Below are 22,957 nucleotides of genomic sequence, written 5' to 3'. Positions count from 1 at the left end.
GGAACGAACTGCGTTTTAGCCTCGAACCTGTTCATTTCCAGACTTCCGTTTAATCATGCGATAATTAAGTGAAGTCTCTTTGCCTCCATTTCATACCAAAAGAACTGCTAAGTTAATTAGCACGTAATTCGAAGGAAGATGTATCTTAATTATGCAGTCTTTGTTTCGTAAAACGAACTCGTTTGATCTGATTTTTGTTAATATTGGAAAAGGAGAAAATAATTTTTTTAGATATTAGTGACTATAAATAAAAGCGTGGAGCGCCCACGAAAATTACGTCAATATAGTTTAGCACTCCACGCTTTTATTTATAGTCACTAATGTCTAAAAAAAATTATTTTCTCCTTTCTAGTGCATTTTAATATAAGCGTGGTTTTTAAAAAGCTTTCCATATATATATATATATATATATATATATATATATATATTTTTCAATTTTGATTGTGTTGTTTTGCTGACTGTAACGTGTACGATTTAGGATGGTGCTTATCATTTTGGTGCTTATCTGTCGACTATAGAATTTAAAACAAAATCTCAATATTAATTTTTGCCAAGTATAGCTATGATTCACCCTAGCCTACATTCGCAGCCCACGCATAGCAAAACGAGAAATGGTGTCTCCCCCGTGACGCAAGGGTTTCTACCCTTGCCGTTTTACGATTTTTTTCGAGGACTGTCGTTTGTATGCATAGCGCCGAGAACATAAATCAGGCTTAACCTTTTCTTATTTCGGAGATGGCGATGGAAACGTACAATGTTCCCCAAAAGTTTCTGGATAGTTGTGAGAATCTATGATATATGGGTTACTATTACTGAACAGTAAATAGTATTAAATATCTCTTATTTATACCGTCCCAAGAGGCACTGTTTTGCGAGATTCCAAGATCATCGATATTTTTTTAAATGGCACAACCTGTACTTCTATTTCGATATCCTCTCAGACTACGAAAAACCGAACCCAACGACTACCACGACTGTACCGTTCCGATCATTTAATCTCGAGATATTTGTGTCTGAAAGTATTGTATTAAATAATGCGTTAAAAAGAATGGGATGGTGTTGGTAGTCGTTGGATTCGGTTTTTCATGGTTTGCAAGGCTATCGAAGAAAAAAATATAATGTTCTCCATTTAAAAAATATCAGCGACCTTGGAATCTCGAAATTATTCTTTGGATATTACGATCACTATCAACTTTTGACCCCACACGCCTCAATGGTATTTTATTTGGCAGTCGATACTCTTTTGAAACGCGAGGTGAAACATTACACGTTATGAATCGACAGTTCAAGGTCATCTTCATATCTCGCTAAAATAGTGAAATATAAAAAAATCGATGATCACATCGTGCGCACCGTTTGATGTCGAACAGCTTTCGCTCGAAACATTTTTTTGTAGAGCAAGCAGATTCCGAGGTAATTTCGGTGGTAAACGGTTAAGTGTCTGAACTCGACTCACCAGGGAGCGTATCCACTTATTCGCCTGTGCCTGAGGGTCGATGAAAAGTGGCCATCGACTAGACTGCATCGCCAGGACCGCGTTCTCCACGGATAAGCTGTCCCTTGGCAAGCCCTCGATCTGCCATTTCCTTATCTCCACCTGATCGGCGAGAGTCGAGACCGGGTCGCTGCCCGGCGTGTGAGGCACACCCTCCAGCAGTTCTTGCCAGGAACTCAATAGGCTGGCTCGGTACGTGTCCGTGAACGGCGTCAAGTAGGCTATCGCTCCTATCCGAGGTGAAAAACGATTGGAAAAAGCCCGACCGTTCATCGATACTCGGAAACTTCTAATCGACTGCCTATACACTGGGTGTCACAATCTAATTCAACCATGCAATCACTCGAAATGTGAACTGAAGAAATGCTCCCTTAATTCCGCCAACTGAATTGCACTGGACTTTCTTATAACACGATTTCGGCACCACATGCGGGTAAACTTTTCCTTGCGCAACCAGAAATTTTTGCCTTTCTCCTTTTCCGCCTTTTTCAAAGAGGCAAGTTTCGATCCTGGAGGATCAATGGTTCAAAAGTTGTAACTGTTTAAAGTTGAGCGATTTTCAGCGACTTGTGCGATTTTACTGACCTGTCAAAAACACTGGAAATCGCTCAACTTTAAACACTTGTAATTTTTTAATATAGGCGGCTTCTGTGTATGATTTAGAAATGGACAAAACCGCAATCACTAGTTTTCAGAAAATACGCACGGTTTTAAAGAAAATTTTCACGCCGATTATAGTATGCATTCTTATTGGAATTGTCGAACGTTTGAGGGCTCGAATTGAAGGTGGAGGATCGCACTTTATGATAGGAGAATTTGGGTTTAAAAGAAACAAAAAAAAATTTTTCTTATCCTATAACCTAGTTCGGACTAATATGAACATTTTAAAAAAAGAATTAGCCAAATCGGTCCAGCCGTTCTCAAGTGATGCGCTTACCAACGAACAGCATTTGGTTTTTATTTATACATATAGATTATGATAATATAAATTAAAGTATTTAAAACTATTGATTTTGCGCACGTTTAGTACTTTTGTAATACATTCTTCATAAATACTATTTCCACCGTTCGCAAATAGAGTTTACCCGAATAGCGTTTCACCTTGGAGCGTGACGGATGAGGCTCATTCACTGACTAGCAATTGTGTACGCGGTACGCGTAAAGAAGTTTTCACTTAACAATATAATCTCTGACAAGCATGTTCTGCCCCAATTGTTAGGAGAGATTCGTGGTAACGATGCTGAAATAGAAGAAGCTTTCGTGTGGAAAATGTTCAAGCACGAAGCATTTAGATCGGGTAAAGTGGATAGGACGTTATAGTGTCTATAAGTAGCATGTGATAGCAATTAATCAGGCAATCGGTGTAATCAGCTTACACGCGGAGCTGTAATACATGGTACGATCTCGATTTCAAGGAAACTTGCGAAAAGTTTTATCCAGTGGTTAAATAGTATTTTTAGTAAAATTGGATGTAATTACGGAAACTACACACACACAGTGAGCTTCGTAATTGTAAAACCTTATCGGAGGATTTCCTGTGTTCTATATGCTACTCACTGTGCTCTCTTAAAAACAAGGTTGGTTTAACAAAATTATTTATTAATGTGTGTATTAATGCATCTATGAACATATTTTTATTAATATATTGATTAATCTAACTAGTAACGTAACTAAATGTATTTAACAACGAATTCCAATAGTGTACTTTTCAGCACGGTCAAACTAATTAATTGAAACAAACGTCTTATTAAATCAACCATGAAATATTTGAGAAATATTTCCATGAAATGGTTAATGCATTGATTCATAATTGAATAAGAGTGTGTTTTCTCTGCATCCATAATTGATTACGTTCATGATTAAATAATAAGTTTGAGGTAATGAATGCTTTAATTGTATTAAACAGAGTTTCTAAAGAATATTTTTAACAAACACCCAATTAGCGTCTAATTACTTCTTTTTAAAAAAATATTTAAGGTAAATATAATTTTAAGAGCATGAATCTGTATTTTAGATAGCCATTTATATTTTTTATGAAGTCATTGTCTCAATGAATGATTCTAATAAATATACTTTAAATAAATATGTTCAATTTACTTGTGTCTAACAGTGTCGAATGAAATAAATTCTTGGATAGTACTACGTTTAAACGAAAACGGTTCGATGTCTATTTTTAATACTTTTTGAGGGTAACGTATTCACCACTGATTAGCACCACTGGCATCAAAGTAGAATGTGATAGCTATTGGTCAGGCGAGAGTCGCGTAGCACGTATGGAATCGGAGAAGTGAGCGAGATTACAGTTTCAGGTAGAATCGATCTGTTTGCGGCCAGACAACTGCAACTATTTTGACTTTGGAAAGCATTGTCACTGATAATGTTGATGTTAGAATATTGTATGCTGAAGTCTCATTTTAAAAAGAACCTCGACCCCGAAGAAAATTGTTCAAAATCGTATAAAGGACATAATATTGCAGGTCGTTCAATTGTCATTTTAAGAAGAACATCGATGACCTTGAAGTCTTGTAAAAAAAGGAAGAAATTGTCAGGAAAATTGTTCAAGGTCACACGAAGATCATGATATTACAGTTCGTTGAAGTTTGTTTTGTGAAACGTAGTTCGATCACCTTATTGACATCTCTAAAACAGTGAGAAAAGTGTATTCGTACCGGAAGCGAGAAGTATGTCGCCGACAGCGTTCTTCAAGGACTTGTGGATGTCAGCAACGGTGGTCTTCCATCTTTTTTGTTCTTCTGCCAGACCTGCAATAAGCCTAACAGCTCTGCCCATTCTGTCCTCGCAAAGTTGTTTCTGCCTCTCGAGCTCAGCTTTCCTCTCCTCTTCAGCTTGTAGGAGCGCTTTCAGTTTGTCAATACCTTCTTCAACTTCACGCAGCTTCTCCACGGCCGCCTGTAACGTCTTCTCTGTCTCTACTAGGGCTTCTTCAGCCATTGCTAGAGCCTCCATTTTAGGTTTCACTTTCAGGTTGACGAAGTAATAATTGTACATCGCGTGTACCCATAGGCACAGTGAGTGGCACGCTTTTGAAACGTATTGGATCTAAAATAGGAACAGGATGATCAGTATTTACAAATACTATTATAATTATGTACTCTATTTTGTATGTAGAATACAGAATATACAGCATGAAAAATACAGGATACATTTAGAATACGATGTATGCAGAACACAACGAATGCGCACGATCTAATAAGGCACTGGGTCTGTTTATCACCAACTCCAACTCTGCACGTTATTTTGAACTCGTCCCAACAAAACTTTTCGACGTGCACGAGACACTCTGTTGCTCGTTAACAATTTCTAAACTGTTCCTCGTCGACTATTCGCGCCGTTCGCGTCGCATCTCTCGACGAAAGGCGAATTCCTGCTTGAGAATTTGATTAAATTCTCCGAGATATTTAAATTCACATTATCGCGGCGCGATGGGGGCTTGTCTCTTTTAAAGAATAAGATGTCAGGCCAGAGAGAAATTCAGAAATTGAAAATATTTGCGAGATGTTCAGTAATTTATCATCCATTTTCTGAAGATCATTAGTAAACTGTCAGATTCTTGTGAGACACCCCGAGACTGGAGGGGTATTAACAGATTAAGGAGTTTTTCATGTTGCAAGATTAATTTCATTGACGGGGAAAAATATTGATATGATAGAGAGAGAGAGAGAGAGAGAGAGAACCTCCCGGGTTGAAATCAAGAAAAGTTTGTCCAGATCGGATGTGCGGTGTCGAGAATTGTTAAGTACACTTGGGAACATTTTTGAACAAATTTTGGGGACGTTTGCAATTTGTGAACCCTCCTCTAATTTCTCTACATCACACAAACATAATTCACATTGTGTATTACAAGTAAGCGAAAGAAAACCGTCGATAAGCAAGATTCAAAGATCCTCTCATTTCACATACAAATTCGAAGTCATCAATACGATATGTTACGAACATTCAGCTATTTCGCGCACACTACATCACGTTGTGTGCTTGGTTTCAAAGAAAAAAACCCTGACACGCGCGCCGAGTGATCGATCGGTCCTGCATCGAGCATGACGAATGAAATTTTTGCACAACCGGGGTGGCGTACCTTAGACGGCTGGAAGTTCGGATCCTCGATGTAGACCTTCAGCTTATTAATCATCTCAGCGGTGAGATTTTCTTTGTCGTAATTCTCCATAGTGTTCAGGAAGTATCCCGGATCGCTGAGCATTTGGCTGCCAGGCGTCCAGTAATCCAGCTTCGTTTCCTCCTTGCCGAATTTCCCGGTCTCGGTCTGCGGGGGAAACGAAGCGATTTTCACGCGCGGATTTAGCGCGGAGAAAATAAAAACAGCACCCTCTCGAGGACGTACGGATGCATAAAAAAACGAGCAGTTCCGATTAAATTATAATAACCTTGATCGGTTTCACGTTGTTGATGATGCAAATCGTCTCGATGACCAACAGCACGCCCACCGGAGGACGTTTCATCGCTTTCACCTCGGTGATGTCGTTCCTGTTCAACGCTTTCAAACTCTTCTCCGCTGCTATCAACATTGGCCGTGCCTCACCTGAAAACATTTTTTTATTTATTTTATAATAAGCTATTCTTTTCATTTAGAGGATTTGTTGGTGTTTGTTGCGTCGAAAGTTTGTAGAAGTTCGTGGAAGTTTGCACAAGATTGCAGATGTTTGTGGAAGTCTGCAGAAGTTTGCGGAACATTGTGTAAGATCAGGAGCGTTCGTGGAAGTCTGTAGAAGTTCGGAGACGAGGACACATTTAATGAGATCTCAAGATCACCGATATTTTTTCAAGTGGTATCCTATGTTTTTGTTTTGATATTCTTGTAGTCCATACTTCAGTATGGACATTTTAATACGCAACCGTTCAGACACAAATATTTCGAGATCGAATGATCGGAATGGTATGATGATGGTACTCGTTGGATTCGATTTTTCATGGTCTACAAGAATATCGAAGAAAAAATATAAGTTCCCGTACGAAAACAGTATTGCTGACCTTGAAGAATTTTATATACAACTATATTGTATCAGAAAAATCTCGTCACTACAATTGTACATACGGTTGAATAAAATTGGAATGATTAAACTGAAAGAAATTGATACAACGAACATTGTTAACATTGAAGAAATAAATGAATTGAAAATGATTAAAGGTGAAGAAATATAAATATGGACGAAATATGAAAAAATTAAATTATAAAGTTATTTTTAGGAGACTGATTAAGATCCTTTCAGGCACAGCAAAGTCATTAAGAGATCTGTTAATGGGTTTCCTGTTGAGAGCCAAAGTGTTTGCATTAACTCAGCGATAAAATACGAAATCTCGCTGGTTTTCATTCAGTTAAATGTTGCGCAATGTATCGGGTTTAGAGACGTACTTAAGTCGGCTTCGGCCTCGTCCTTAATTGCCTGGTTCTCCGATTTCATCCTTGTAGCGATAGCTTCCTGCTCCTTCGCCTGCTGTCTCGTTTCCTCTGCTTCTATCTATCGGGAACAATTCTAGTTTTTGCTAGAGTTGTCGATCACGAGCCTCTAGCTCGTTAGAACTTTACTGCAGCGCGAGGAAACGCTGTTTCATTGAACGGTTTTGTAATACATGCTGTTTAACCTTTGTACACCGTTCTGTAAACTGGCTCGTACATGGGTTGAGAGTTAATTAACCCTTTGTGGACGAGGATTGTTTCAAATATTGAAAATATTTTCCTCTGGAAGGTGAGTTTTACATCGAAGTCTTTAGTTTTAGGAAAAATAAAAGTAGTTTGTGGAAAAATCCTAACAAAAATCCTACAATATTCTTGACCTTTTGTTACGGCAATAATTAAATTGCGCCATCAATACAACATTCGTCCTCGAAGGATTAAATTAAATCACAGTTGACACTCACCTGTGCCACCTGATTAGGGGCGGTTGTTCTAATTTAGACAATTGTAAAAGTTAGTCGGTTAATTGAGTCATACTAACAGTATCGACAGTGATCCTCTTGATCATTCTAGCCGTGGCCTCCGCTGCTTTTTCCAGCTGCGGTTTCATCTTCGCCAATAGCTCCTGCATGTCTTTCACTTCGACCTCCGCGCTCGCCAATTTGTCCAAACCTGAAGATAATGAAGAACTATTAACTATTTGCCTAGGCAATTAATAATTGCTATTGATGTATAATACACGGTTTATATGTTCCTGAAAACATATCTCAATGGGATCGAGATGATAATGACTTTTTCTGAACGTGATTTAGTGGTACGTTTGTCGAGATGCTGGCCTCGTACAGCTGGCAGAGCACGACAGAATGATCACCATCGGGGTCCATCGCAAACAATTGGATCGATTCGAGGCTGGGATTGGAAATGGAATGCCAGCAGAGCTTTGTTAGATGCAGACGGAATTCACACTGAGTTGGACAAAGCGCGACAGCGCGTGGTCACCAAAGAGCCCATTATAGACACTGAAGGAATTTCGGTACGAAATGGCCCGACCCATCCCATGCGATTCTCTGGTGCTGAAATAATCGATGTCTTCGAGTTGTTGTCGCGGATGGAGAAAAGATAATGGTCTGAAATAGGTTGGCAAAATATTGGCTGAGAGGACGGACAGGGGCGTAGCAGAGCTGAGAGCGGCGAAGTCACGCCCACTCGAGACACTTCATGTAGTTGTTACTTTTGTCTTTAGTACTGTTTGCTTTGAAATGTATATTAATGAGGATTGTCCTATGGGGCAAACTACTGTGGGTATGTTAAATTCGAGATCGGAGAGGCCACGCTCACGCGACAAAATTTATACGGTTACTTTGTTATTTGTTTATGTAGCACAGTTTGCTTTGAATGTTGATGTAAATTACGCTATGGGACACTGTCGTGGCTCTGTTAAACTCGAGAGAGACGAAGCCACGCCCACTTGAGACAGTTTATATCGTTACATTGTTACTTCTTTCTCTAGCACAGTTTGTTCTGCATTTTAATGTGGATTGTCCTATGGGGAATTGTTCTGACTCTGTTAAATTCAAAAGCGACGAAGCCCACTCGAGATACTTAATATGGTAACATTGCTACTTCTTTGTTTAGTACTATTCGCATTGCATTGTATATTGATGAGGGTTTACCTATGGTACAATACTGTGGATATGTTAAACTCGAGAGCGGACAGGCCACGCCCACTCTCTGCAATCTACATGGAGAACATTGCAATGAATAATTGTCTGTTTCTGTATATGTTGCAGCACACGTTGTGAAGACTTGGAAACCGGAAATTAGCACAAATTGGTTTCTAGGGCACTGGCTTGGCGCTGGTTTAGCATGTCAAGATTGAGAGCAACAAGACCACGCCCACTCAAAGGATTTCGCATAAGGGGACAAAAATACATAGCGTTCCACGAACTTTAGATACAGAACTCTCGAGATCAACTATAACCTGACGTTTCTTTTTATATCTCTGACGTTACCTCTTCTGACGTCATGTGCCCTGATGACATTTTTATTATAGACTCGCTGTTACAATAATAACCTAAAGCCTCTTTTAATTTCGCCTAGAGTTCTTTACCTGATTATGTTTTGACAATCATATGTGTTGGGCCCATTTTGACCCAACATTTTGAAAGAAAAAGATATCAGCACCAACTTTCGGTGGCAGATTTGAATTAGCAACTGATCAGTTTATGAAAATTATTCAATAATAATAATTCAATTAATAATAATGGGTTCAAATAATATTAGGAATATTTCCATGGAAGTTGATGAACAAATAGTATAAAAATTGTAGAAAATGTGTGGCGATCACATAACTGTCGTCTACATTCATTGTCATTTATTCAGAGACATATTTCCGGCCGTGTCACGTTCATCTAATATTTTCAAATATGGATAAACTGGGATCCAGCCAAGTACATTTCGTTTGTCTCAGCGAGTTCCGATTTTTGACAGTGTTTCCGGTGTTCGCGGTAGTACTTGTCGCAGCCCCGGTTGGAATCAATAATCCAAAGTTGGCACGTATTACGGGCTTCTATCGGACAGGCTCTGTGTAATTTATCGTCTGCGAAATTAGTCGGTCTTTCACCTCTGAACCACGGAACTTAGTTTCTGGATGGAGTTCTTGGCGGCATGGTGTTCGATACAATTTTTCACACTGATTTAATTATTATCCATTTTAATTGTATTGTATTATTAAATTAAATTACTCTGTGCTTCAATTACGTGGGAATTGAACTTGGTAATTGAATTACATTGTATTTCAATTATACAGTACATTTATTACCCTTCAATTATACAGTTATTTACTTACGCGATTTATTTACATTGTATTTCAATTATACAGTACATTAATGTTGCTCTTCAATTATATAGTTATTTACTTGTGCAATTTATGTACATTGTACGTTGATTACATAATGATTCAATTACCTCCATGTGAATTATCATGTGAACACTTCCACTCGGAAAGTAATATCGTTTTCGTTTCGTTTCACGTGATTCCAAGGTTACCCAGACTTTTTAAGTGGGTCAAAGGAAGATCGACGGTTATGCGAGGACCTCGAAGAGCCTAACAATATTGACGGGTGTTCGCGCGGCTGGCCGTTTTAATTAAAATGGGAGGTATGCATCTAGCTGCGTTGTAATTTCCGAAGCCCTATTGATAAATTGATTGTTGTCTGACGGATGTCCCGGCAAAGTTCATTTTTTACCGTTGATTGAATTCTATGTCCGACATGAAACGATTAATTTCCGGCTGTTGAGCAACAAATTCCGGGAGTAGCACCATCGTGTTCCACATTCCTATAAACTTTTTTATTTCACTAGGAAATAGTAATTCCGAGTTTGCTATTTCACAGTCACGTAACTAATTCTTTCTTCAATTTATTATGTATTTATTTATAGTCTATTTTAACGTGGTTGAAAAACAATTTGTTGCTGTGTAATTAATAATTGAGTTACATTATTCTCCGATTACTCAGTAGTATTCAATTTGTAATAAAATTAAATTAAAATAGTGACCCAATTTCACAGTGATTTATTTCCACATTGACTCACTTTCATAGTGTTCAATTTTAATTACAAAGTGACATCTAATTGAGCTGACTGATTAATTCGATTTAAGAATTACCATGCAATCGAACACTCAGTTAATACTAATAATTATTCGTGGAATAACGTTATGTCTCAATTACACTAATGATTACAGTAATCAATAATCAAATTAATTCAGACGTTTGAACCATATAATTTGATTAGGACTTGATATCACAGTACAATGAAATCGAATTACCTAATGAAGTTACGGTGTAATCTATTAACGAGATTATGACACCATGTACCCGAATCTAATTAATTTTGTGCACTCAGTCAATAGGACTAATTATACGTTCCCAGAATTCCAAGTTCTATTTTACCCAGATACCGAAAATAACAGTTCGACTAAAAATTATTGTTATTTTATGACTCTTTGTTTTGGCGATGGAATTATTAATACACTTGTATAAATTATTTCTCGATATAGAGACATTCGTTTCTGCAACGGTGGATAGTGCGATTTACAATTTTTTGCAACCAGGATGTTCTACCTAAAAATCTGAATTAATTACAGTACATGCATCTGGGTATTTAACATTTGTCAGATATTTTTCAGAGTACTCGCACACGACTAAATAGGGAAAATAGGCCAAAAATTAATATTTTCCATTTCACTTCATAACTACTCTACCAGTCGAGATAGAGGGTTAAAATTTTACACAAATTTCTAGAAGTACCGGTTAAAATTTCACGAACTACTAATTAACAGGAGAAACCTTACTTCAGTTCCGTTTAATTAACTCGTTTAAGGCGGCAGACTCATTCCTGGAATTGTAAGGGATGCGCATTCTCATTTCTCGACGAAGATGGCATTTGTCAGTAGTCAAAAGCGCTAGATAAAAGATCAATCTAGGCCGCGATCGACCTCAAAAGTTCTATTTTTACGTTTATGAGGCGTAATATGCATTATTCATGTAGCTATTCAATCCAGTGAAACGATTAATAATATTTTTCCACAAAATTTTAAGCAATCAGTTCAAAATTTCTTCTGTTATAAAATTAGTGTCGGAACAGATAGAAAAATTTAATATAAATTTAAATAAAATCATGACATCAGTGACTATAAAATTAAAAGCGTTACTAATGTCGTGATTTTACTTAAATTTATATTAAATTTTTCTATCTATTCCGACACTAATTTTATAACAGAAGAAATTTTGAACCAATTACTTAAAATTTTGGGGAAAAATATTTATAATCAAATTAAAAAAAATTATTTTCTCCCTTTTAGTGCATGTTAATATAAGCGTGGTTTTTAAAAAGCTTTTTTTATATATTTTTTGTATTATCGAGAAATGAAAACGCGCATCCCGCACCTTTGCAATCCTGGAAACACGAGTCTACTCCCTTAAAAAAATTGTTTTTTTTATTAATATTGAAAATTGAAATTGTTATGCAAGAAACGATATTGCCTGTAGCAACGTTATCGGAAATTCTTCGAATAAATCATGGAATATAAATGATCGAGGAGGCAATATTTTAAAGGCCAGCAAAGTGATATGCATCGATGCCGAGGGACGATGCATCTCCATTGCACCGGAAAGTAATTCTGCTGCGAGCCAGCGCTGCGGGCAAGTAGTATAAATCAAATTGCATACCTGTGGTCAGACGATTTGCTGCGGCGACCAATTCACTCTTCTTCTTATTCAAAAGATCACCGTAACCAGATAGCAGCTCTAAGTAGGATGTTGGTGTGACGTAGTTGTGACGATTCAGTTCCTGCATAATATTTTACATTTCAACGAAATGCTCCTTCACAACACACAGTGGATGAACATAACCGAAGATGAAATGATAATAATTTATCAGAAAATACAAATAAGTTTTTTACCTTCAGGAACATATCGCTCGCAGCTATCACACTCGAGTGCATGTACTGGCACATCCTGACGATCGATTGCAGGATGTTCTCGGTGATGGACTCGTCCTTTATGTCAGTCAAAAATTGCATAGCGACACTCTGAAAAATGCCGAAACCGCAGCTACAATTCAATTGTCAAAAGTTCAATTTTTCGTACGAGAAGATCCGTTTGATTCAACTGTTCAATGTGCACGTAAAAACAAAGACTAAACAGCTGATCTTTATGCAAAATAAATATTTTCTACCGAATTTGCACGAAACTGGAGTGAAATAGAAATCTATTTTCTATTTTAATATGTATAATAGGTTGAAAATAATATAACAGTATTTTCAAATTCTTGTAATGTTTTTACTGCTTTAAATTACGCCTACTCGTTTTTGTTTGCGAATTTTAATAAAGGTGTTTTCCTCGCTTAAATCAACCAATGCCAAACAGTCACGTGCGAGGTACACGTACAACTTTGAGGTCACCCGGAACGTGCGATAGTTTACAAGTAATTAATATATTCTGTGTTGTTATTTTAGGCCAGTACAACAAATATTGATGTAGATTTACATGAAATAAACCGTTTTTATTGTATTTTTTAAAATTTATTGAGAAAAACACTAAGATGATCTTGCCCCGTAAATATTACTATACGGGGCAAGTGCGTACTATCACGGTGGGGTAAGTGCGTACTGTATGAATAACTATAAAACTAAACAATATAATTTAATGCAATAAGAAGCATTTTAAAGCAGGCTTGTTAATCATTCTTTTCTTGCCCCGTAGCACTTGAAATAATAAGGTTCGGAAGCATTTTTCAACTTTGTTTTAATATCACTGTATCCTCTTTCATATTTCAGCATAAACGTACATGTTTGTTTAAAAATGGATAACTATAAAACTAAACAATATATTTAATGCAATAAAATGCATTTTGTAGCAGGCTTGATAATATGTAATTCTTTTCTTGCCCCGTAGCACTTGAAACAAGATTCGAAAGCATTTTTAACTCTCAGAAACGGACTTGCCCCGAAAATGGGGCAAGTGCGTCCTAGTTGACACTTTGTTCAATATCCAATCAAAATGATAATTTTCAAGCAAAATTAGAATCTTGCATAATACTAATTCATCAGTAATAGCTGTGGCAAGAGTTTGATACCAAGAACGTTAAGTTTTTACATACCAGACTGAAAATACATCAGTTTAAAGTCCTACTTTGCAAAATCTAGGGCAAACTTACCCCACTCCACCTTATTAAAACAGTTTAGTAGAAAAAAGTCACAGATTCTCTGAAAATTATCCATTTTACTATGACTTTAAACAACGAAGAGAGAGAGAGAGAGAGTGCATGAAATTAATTTAACTGTTTTTAAGTGAACTATCAGATTATGGATGTCACATATTTGCGACGGTGGTAGCGAACATGTTAAGTAACAAATAAAATAGCAAAAACATTTAAAGAATTTGGAAATACTGCGGTATCATTTCCAATAAATTCGAATGATTAACACTTGCAAGGACTGCAGATCAGCAATCTAATTATTTTGATTTTATAGACTGTGGATCTTTGTACACGCATTTTCCGGTCGGTGTCATTTTGTCGATGGTTGCCATAAACGCGTGAGCACGAGAATGCAGTTCATATCGCGCATCTAGGACGATTATGGTCGGTTCATTCGTAGAGAGCGTCCACTGTCCACGCAGCAACGAGCAGCCGTAATCGCGTTTATTGGTGCGATGAACTGTGCCGCGTCCATTCGAGAACAAGGACGAGGATGTGGATGAGGATGAGGCGAGAGTAAATTAGGATTACGAACCTGAAGCGCGGCTTCCGGCCACGGGCAAAACCAATCGATCGTGCAGCAATTTACCAACGCCGGAAACTGCCTGATCCGAGCGCGGAAAACCTCGCCGATTGGACTGTGAACAGGCAAAAGTGTCGTCTGATCAAATTAGGTCAACGACGGATCATTCGTTTATTAGCCCTGTCGAGGAGCAAGTGGTCATCGAACGGGTCTAATCAACAGGACGCGGTCAATTGATCAAGATTATTGCCATGATCGACCACTTTCACTCCGCGTCATCGCAATTCTTTCAGAGATCGACAGAAAACAGTTGTCTTTGTTTAGACCGAGGATTTTGATTAGTGTGTTAGACTATAAAACAGTAAAAACATTTTTTAAGAATCTAGAAAGGCGATTAAAGATCGACAAAAATTGTGTTTTTGAATTTTTTGGCTGTGAATTTTTAGTGTTTAGACATTTATCTCAATTTTTATTGATTTTAATGAGCTGAAAACAATAGAATGGTATTTTTAAATTGTTTTACTGTTTCATAGTCTACCCACTTATCTTCAAGCTGAGGTTTCGCTAGGAAAATAATATTTACTCTTATGGAAGTTTTATGAAAAGAAATATTGTCTTCAATGATTTCTAGAAGGTGTTCTTATGAGACAGATCTTGTAGAGGCGCTATAGTAAATGTCCCATTAAGCCGAGTTATTTTCCAGCTTTTATTAAAAGACATTTCATAGGAGAAGTGCAAATGAGTGTCGAGCTCAGAATTATCCACTGAAAGAACATTTTCTTCTTATGGATTCTCTTTAGGAAGACATGTCGCCTTTAAGAATCTCTTTTAAAAGGATTCTTATGAAACAGGTCTTTTAGAAGCTTAATAATAAAATTTCTACGAAGAAGAGACATTTTAAGGCGATTATGAACAGATGTTCCATAAGAAATACACAAAATGAGCTTCGAGCTGTGAGTTGTCTGCATAAAAGTCGCAAATAGAACACGTGTTCGCAATATCAATTTAATCATAATAATTATTTAATACTCCTGTCGTACTGTCCCCTGGAAACAGTTTAATTTTCATAATAAATGAAATTTTAAATATTTATCATGATATTGTTATTTAATTCTGCTGTTGTGCTATTCACTGAGAACTGTTCAATATTGGTCACAATAATTATTTAATTCTGCTATTTACTGGAAATGGTCAATATTTGCCATAATAACTGAGAAACTATTCAAAATTGACAAATCGAGGTGTCTCTTCCTCTCACAGTAAAATTCTAATTTTTATATTTCACACGTTCTATGCAAATGAGAACATTTAACCCCTTGCCTTACAATATCGTGTCTGGTGATGAAAATTCTGAACAGATTCTAATAAAAATGTATGTCAATAATTTCCTATGACCGAAATAAAATTCTATTTTGGTTTTGTTAATGTACAGCTATTGGAGAACATATAGGAATACGATAGATATAAGTTTTCCCCTTTTTTAAGAAATTACGATCTACAAAAAAGTTCTAATCACTGAAACTGTAAAATAAATCGTAGGGCAAGGGGTTAATCTCACAAACTATTCTGTTCTCATTAGGATTTGTGCTATGAAAACAATATTTATATATATATATATATATACGCAGTTTATCTCAGTCCTATTTAAACGAACACATTCCAATTTCTATTTCGGGAATTTCTGCTACGAAAACATATTTTTAAATGGAAGTTTTATGGTTCACACATGTTTTAAATGGAAGCTATGTAAAGCTTCCGGCAACTCTTTCAATCTAGGAATTTTTCATTTCATCCACTGCCGCATTCTAAATTTTTCTCTTATGTTTTGCGCGTTCGTGTCTCTTTTTACACAATGTTTTTACTGAAACGATTAATTTCTCCTAGGTCATGCGCTGCTTTCATATACATATGTACCCTTTTTATACTCAATACGTTCTATCGAATTCCGTACGGCTTGTTGAGCATATTCGATTTATTTCAACGCGGTTTGCGAAACGAGTTTTCCTTAAACGAGTTGCACTCGTTCGTACACTGTTTATTGGATTCTGTTGCAGGAAGCTTCAAATCGATTATATCCAATGAAACCTTCTATACAGCTTTCAATCGATTATTATTAAATTGAACCCGTTATACGGCTTTAAATCGATTCTGTACATATAATTGAAGCTTATGTGCAGGCTTAAACCGATTTATTCATCTTGCACGTCTTTTTTTACTTGTAGTATGTTTTTTATTTATCTTTGCACTTTCTATCGCTTTCATTCTATGCGCATTTGCATTATGTGTCGAACCTAAACGTCCTATTTTACTTGAATATTGCTAATTTTTGTCAGATTTTTTAAAAATATATTTGATTCAGATACATACGGTGTTTCAAGAAGTTTTATTTACTCCCACATATTTTGCAGTTTTACCTCATCTGTGCAGTTTTTCTGAAAAACAAGTTCGGTTTGTTTGCGCATGTTTCCCAGTCACTTTATATTATTTTGCAACACGTTTTATTTGGTTCGACATATATTTTTTCAATATTTATTCTATTTATTTTCCCCTAACCATATTTTTCTTATTTTTTCAGCAGATTTTTTTTCATGTTTAGTTATTAAATATTTCGCGGCTCTACATACGTTTTAGCGGATAATTAACGGATGTTCTTTTGCATTCGTTTCGTTCGCTTCTACACGGATTTTCCAACACATTTCGGTTTAGTTTTACACGTTTCTTTGACAGAGCACAGTCGCAGAAGCGTGCGTATAAATGGCAAAAAATGTCATTAAAATTCTACGCACACATTGCAAACATATGTCTTTGTTTGGTCATGTATAGAGTGCGACCGTGCGTGTTTCCGAATTCATTAGACACATATGTATGTATAATAATTGGATGCCCCTAATAAACCAGAAAAAATAAAAAATCATTTTCTACAAAAGCTTTACGCCTTTGTTTCCTTACGTGTCTTTGCATTCCTCGTGCAAAAGGAGATTAATTAATATTTGTTAAATGATTTATAGAAGACTCGTCACCACAGAATTTAATTGCCATTTTAGTAAAAGCTTCTGACAGAATAATTAATTTCAAAAACATTAATTATAGTATTTAGAACCGGGCTGGCTTGCTAAGTTAGTATTTGCAATTTGCAAAAACCGATTTTTCATAAGAGAATAGACAAAGTTCTGTGTAGCTCAATTGTAATTGCAAAATTGATTGGATTAATGAAAACTCGTCAATTTGTAGTAACTTTGATCATTTAACTACCCGTTTCATATAAAGCTCGAAAACCGATTTTTGAAATTGAAAATATAAGGCGACCGGGCTAGCTGTGTAAATTAATGTCTTTAGTTTTCAAACATCGATATTTCATAAAAAAGTAATGGAAATGCTGTGTAGCCGAATGAACGATTGATTGGTTTCATGAAAACTCGTAATTCTATGTATACAAGCGGTTTCTATCTTTATTATGTAAAATTGGATTTTTAAATTCATCACATGAAAAGTTTCACAGATTCAGCGTTACGTAAATAGATTAATTAATCCCTGCGCGAATTCCTGTTTCTCAAAATGAACTATCTCTTGGAAAATCGTGAAAGCTACCGGAGGAACATTATGGAATCTAATCCCGTGATAATGCGAATTGTAATTACATTGTGTTGCGCTTAAATACAGCTGACATCCCCGATCTTGTTATGAATACCTGCCCTTCAATTCCAATGAAGCGGCATCAATGCAATTCCAACGTATTGTTCCGGCCACTGTTTCCGATGTTCGTCTTTGATACATTAAACGTTGCGTCGGAATGTTTCCAAATGTATGTACAAAATGTTTCTAAATGCATGTGTAGCGAATCGAGTATCGGCAATAGATTTGAACATAGATTAGAAAGGTAAATGAAAATGTGTTTCCTTATTTAACAATTTTAATAAATCGTGATATAAATTGTTTTTAATGTATCGTGAATAATCAAAAATTAAATTTATTTCACATTTTACCGGACCTTTTTCACACGATTTTTGAATGACACGGTCCAAACAAAATTGCCCAGTCTCGAGAAGTTGTCGATGTATTAACATATTTACCGTGTAAAAAATGAATTGAGTGTATAGTAGTTCCTTTGAAATTCTCTGTGAACTCTTTGGAGTTCTTTGTCAACAATTTCAACTGCGATTGTATCGATCCAGCTTCAATTTATTCGCTTTGGCGACATTATAGGTACATCGTGAAACATAAATGAGATATCGACAATTTATCAATGCGCCTGTCGACAAGATGTAAGGACGTTTTACTAAGGAAAGAAAATGTTTCGCGCGGAGTATCCAGTCACGTCTACCGTCGAACGTGTCTGACCATTGCACGACAGGATCTACTGAACTCTTGCTGCCGCTTCTACATGGTGTCCAAAAAACACGCAGTCTATTCCGAACAAACGTATCTTCGAGATAATAACCCGTTTATGTGCCGAGTATGTGCATTGTTTAAATGAAATTATTGTCTTCGCAAAATTGTGAAAATAACGAAAACTAAAATAAATTTTTCTTCCAACAATGTAGGATGCGATCTAATCAAAAAACGTTTCCTGTAAAAATTTCCCATTCTTTCCCGTACAATAAGAATCTGTAAAGAAACGTTATAGTTCCTATTTAAAAAGTCAGGTTGACCTTCAAATAATCTTGGAAACAGATGAAGCACGATAAACGAGCAACGTAGCTAGCTTGTTAATTATTATAATTAAATTAAATTATTCTATATTATATTAGATGATTTTGCACGAGTTCGTGCCCGATTTGAAAATAAAATTCAATGTTTAAATTTTAAAGAATCAATTATAGGATAAAGTGCCCCCAAATATGAACCACTTTTTGTTGATGTCATTTTTTGATTATTTTAGAATGCTCTTTTTCCTCCCTATAAGATTCTGGGGTCAAGTTTGTTAAAAAATTAATACAGTTTGGGAGAAATATTTTTTTTGTGATGTGTCATTTGCAGGTTACAGCAAAAGGAGGTCTTAATATGGTACATCTTGAATCCCTAATATGAAAGCTAGTGCCACATTCGGCACCCCCACCAAGAATGTCAATATATAGCTATACCCATATTAGTGAATCCTTGGTAGTGCCATATTGGGAACTCCACGTGGACTGATAATACTAGCTACTGACAAAGAGGAAATGAATTTCAGCCCAAACCAACAGTTGGCAAACATTAATATAAATAAACTGAAACTACAAATATGTTCAAACATTTCAAAATCACTAAACTTCCTCGAAAAAGATACAATCGAAAATCCAACCACAAAAATATTCAACACGTGGAGATACAACTGGCGGAGGATCGATACTAAAATCAATAGATATGGTGCGATTGCACTGCACATTGTTGAGTAAACATGGTAAATTATTGTTTGAGGATTTTCTCACTAGAGTGCGACTTCTCTTCACAAGATATAAGGTAGTGCCATAATAGGCGACTATACTATATTTGGTCACTTTACGCTATAGTAATCATTCTTTTCTCATTCTTTTCGAGAAAGTCGAGTTTAAAATAATCCAATCGTAAAAACGTCTCGTCGCGTCGGTGCGATATTTTCTGCTGCGCGGTCTTTGTTTACACGCGCTGTCCTTTTCTACGTTCGGCTCGGTCTTTGAAGCACAAAAAAAACAGTGTCTCTCTACGAACTATGTAAACAAACCACCCCGAGGCTCTCGTGTCCATCGAATATTTACTGCATCTGATAGATGATGTTATTCGTAATCCACACAACCATAACCAGCACGTGGGTAAGTTTCCATCGCTTTGCGGTATCCAGCACCGACCAGAACCATTGAATTAATTCTATAGAACACGGTGACCCCACCATGGCTCCGGTGAACGATCGCCGGGGCCAATTGCCTCTAAAGAAACTCATTACCGATCGAATGGGCAGTCAAGAGCGCGACCGTTGTCGGATCCTGACGATCTCAATTTCCGTGTTCCCCTTTGCCAGTCTCGACCGTTATTACCCATAGTTAGCCAGGGTTATTTATTCCCATTTCAATTCCGAATCAACCGGCAGGGTGGTGGAGATGATGATGGGGGAAAATGGGGAGGAAAAAAGCGAATGGAATGGGGGAAAGTGGAAAATGGGTAGAACAGCAAGCAGCGAGAAGGATATACCTCATCGTGACGACTAGATGCAAATTATTCCGAACGCTGTTCACATAGGCGGAGAAAAGGTTGCTCCTATTGATCTGCAGCCCGGCCTCCTGCACCTGGCCACGCATCGCGTGGAATATACGCTCGATCTCGTCCGGCTGGTACACGTTCGGCACGTCACCGTTGTTCAACATGCTGTTCAGGTCCTCCAGCATCGACTCGTTCTTTATCTGCAACAAACCAATTACTTCTTAGCCGTGGCTCTAGCTTCGAACACGGAGCACCCCTTGCGGTACGTGTTACTTTGCGTTTTAGCATTGTTAGGTGACCTTCAGTAATTATAGTACAGTAAAAAAAGGAGAATTAATAGCTTAACCCCTTCCGTACGATTTATTTTACGGTTTCAGTGATCAGAACTGTTTTGTAGATTCCTAAAAATTCCTAAAAAAGCAGAAAATTGATATAAATTGTATGCCTATATGTTCTCCAATAGCTGTACATTAACAAGACCAAAATTGATTTTTATTTCGGTTTAAAGGAAATTATTAACATACATCTTCATCCGAATCTGTTCAGAATCTTCATCACGAGTCAGACACGATATTCTAAGGCAAGTGGTTAATAATTAAGCTTATATTAGTTTTTCTTTCATTTCCGTGATCTGAGGACCTAACAGTTATTTCTTGATTTGGGACCCAACCCTAATTCATTGGTTTAAGACCCGGTTCTTACTAATGGATTCGGGACCTAATCCGTACTCGTTGGTCTCAGACCTAACCCTCACTGATTGATTTGGAACTTGATTCTTACTCCTGGATTTGGGACCTAACATTTTCTGATTGGTTAGGGAGCTAATTATTCCCCAATGATTTGGGACTTAATTTCTATTAGTTGATTTGGGTACCCAACTCCAATTCATTGGTTTAGGACGTAATATTTCATTCTGGATTTGGGGCCTAATCCCTTCTCGTTAGTTTAGAACCTAACCCCCACTCATTGATTTGGAACTTAATCGTTACTCTTAGATTTGGATCCTATTTCCATTGGTTAGGAATCTAACGCTTCCTCATTGATTTGGGACCTAATACTTACTCCTGGATACAAATGGAGCACCCTGTAATGTAAATATAATAGTTTTCGATTGAACTGTTTACGTGCGAAACACGTATCCGGATAGTTAAGGAGTTGGATTGTAATGAATGGAGACGTTGGATAGGATTGATTGGTTTATAATGTGATAGAGAGAACATGAGATCTTCTATTGATTTTCTTCTATTTCCGTGGATACATAAGCGGAATGTGAAGGGTTAAGGGTCGTCGCACTTTGTAGGTGAAGCTGAAGATAACGGAAACGGAAAGAGATAGATCCCGCTGCTTCTATTTCTGGCCAACACCGACGGCATTTCAGATTCGCCGTCGGTTGTTCACCTTTCGATTTATTTTGAAATTCGTTGGGACGCCGTTGACGCGGTAAAATGGAGATGGGTCGATGATGCAGGTATGAAACGCCAGATCCCTCTATGCTTTATTTTACACCGATTTTTACAGGATGTGCCATTTCGTCCAAATCGAATTTGCCTCGCTACTGTGTACCCTACACTTTTTGCCCAGTTATTTATTTATTTACAGACTGCGGATCTTTACGCGAAATAAGAATTGTCTGCATCGATTGCAAGAAATAGAAACTAAATAGAATGTTGTTTCTTCCCTTCATAATCACATATCGACATCTTCAATTTCTTAAATTTTTCAACAATTTTGAATTCCATCTTCTCAATTTTCATATAAATGGATCTGCAGCCTATTTATGTATGTGCAAAATGAAATAATCCTGTTACCAATATCGAGCTCTTATTTTCACACAATTTAATACAAATTTCGTACAAATCAAATTTCGTCCGAATCAAATTTAGCACGAATCAAATTTTGTGCAAATGAAATTCGGTCTGCCTCTGTGTACCCTATCTCATCTCTATACGATTTGCCCAAGCTCTGGTATTTATTAAATTTTAACCTGAAAACGTTATACAAAATAAAAAAGCAATATTATGCCTTTATTCCAACAATCTCCAGAATGCCATACAATTCTGTCAGATTGTACAAACCTGTCTCATTGTACATACTTCCGCATATGGTGCATATGTAATACGAAAGCAGTATTGCGTTCATATTCCCATTATTTGTAGAACACCGTATAATTAGCTCTTCACTGTAACTCGTCTCATTTTTTCAGTTTTTGTCCACGGAAAATCTTATTACTTTTTTAAAATTATAAATTAGAATCTGATTTAAATTAGTGATTCATTAATACATTCATTCTGTAGCCTGTGCAATTGAGGATCCCATAACTTTTTAAAAATTATAATAAATTATAAGTTATTTATTAATGTATTAATTCTGTGGCCTCCAATTGAAAATCCTATTACTTTCTAAAAATTATAAATTACATCAGTGATTTATTAATATATTCATTCTGTAGCCTGTAATTGATCCTTACAAATTTTATTTAGCAAAAAGAACCGCATTAATCATATTTAAATAAAGCTGTTTCAATGCTGTCTAACATACAGGCAATATCAACCCCATATCTCTATAATTCCCAGAACACCATACAATTTTCTCCTGT

General features: G+C 36.6%; 1 protein-coding gene across 1 annotated transcript in view; it reads right to left on the bottom strand.

The window, feature by feature from the left end:
• Nucleotides 1-22,957, bottom strand: part of LOC143215543 (dynein axonemal heavy chain 1) — a 149,784-nt gene that overhangs the window by 18,410 nt on the left and 108,417 nt on the right. The window contains exons 37-46 of the mRNA XM_076437752.1: nucleotides 20,353-20,561; nucleotides 14,221-14,323; nucleotides 12,388-12,516; nucleotides 12,155-12,275; nucleotides 7,465-7,595; nucleotides 6,882-6,987; nucleotides 5,896-6,050; nucleotides 5,589-5,774; nucleotides 4,165-4,555; nucleotides 1,457-1,725 (exon numbers count right to left, since the gene is read on the bottom strand). Coding sequence (XP_076293867.1) covers nucleotides 1,457-1,725; nucleotides 4,165-4,555; nucleotides 5,589-5,774; nucleotides 5,896-6,050; nucleotides 6,882-6,987; nucleotides 7,465-7,595; nucleotides 12,155-12,275; nucleotides 12,388-12,516; nucleotides 14,221-14,323; nucleotides 20,353-20,561 — 1,800 coding nt within the window. The remainder of the gene's footprint in view (nucleotides 1-1,456; nucleotides 1,726-4,164; nucleotides 4,556-5,588; nucleotides 5,775-5,895; nucleotides 6,051-6,881; nucleotides 6,988-7,464; nucleotides 7,596-12,154; nucleotides 12,276-12,387; nucleotides 12,517-14,220; nucleotides 14,324-20,352; nucleotides 20,562-22,957) is intronic.

Source organism: Lasioglossum baleicum, chromosome 2 (genome assembly GCF_051020765.1).
Source record: "Lasioglossum baleicum chromosome 2, iyLasBale1, whole genome shotgun sequence".
Lineage (NCBI taxonomy): Eukaryota > Metazoa > Arthropoda > Insecta > Hymenoptera > Halictidae > Lasioglossum > Lasioglossum baleicum.
Note: the sequence above shows the minus strand (reverse complement) of the source record. Positions and strands in the feature narration are given on the sequence as shown.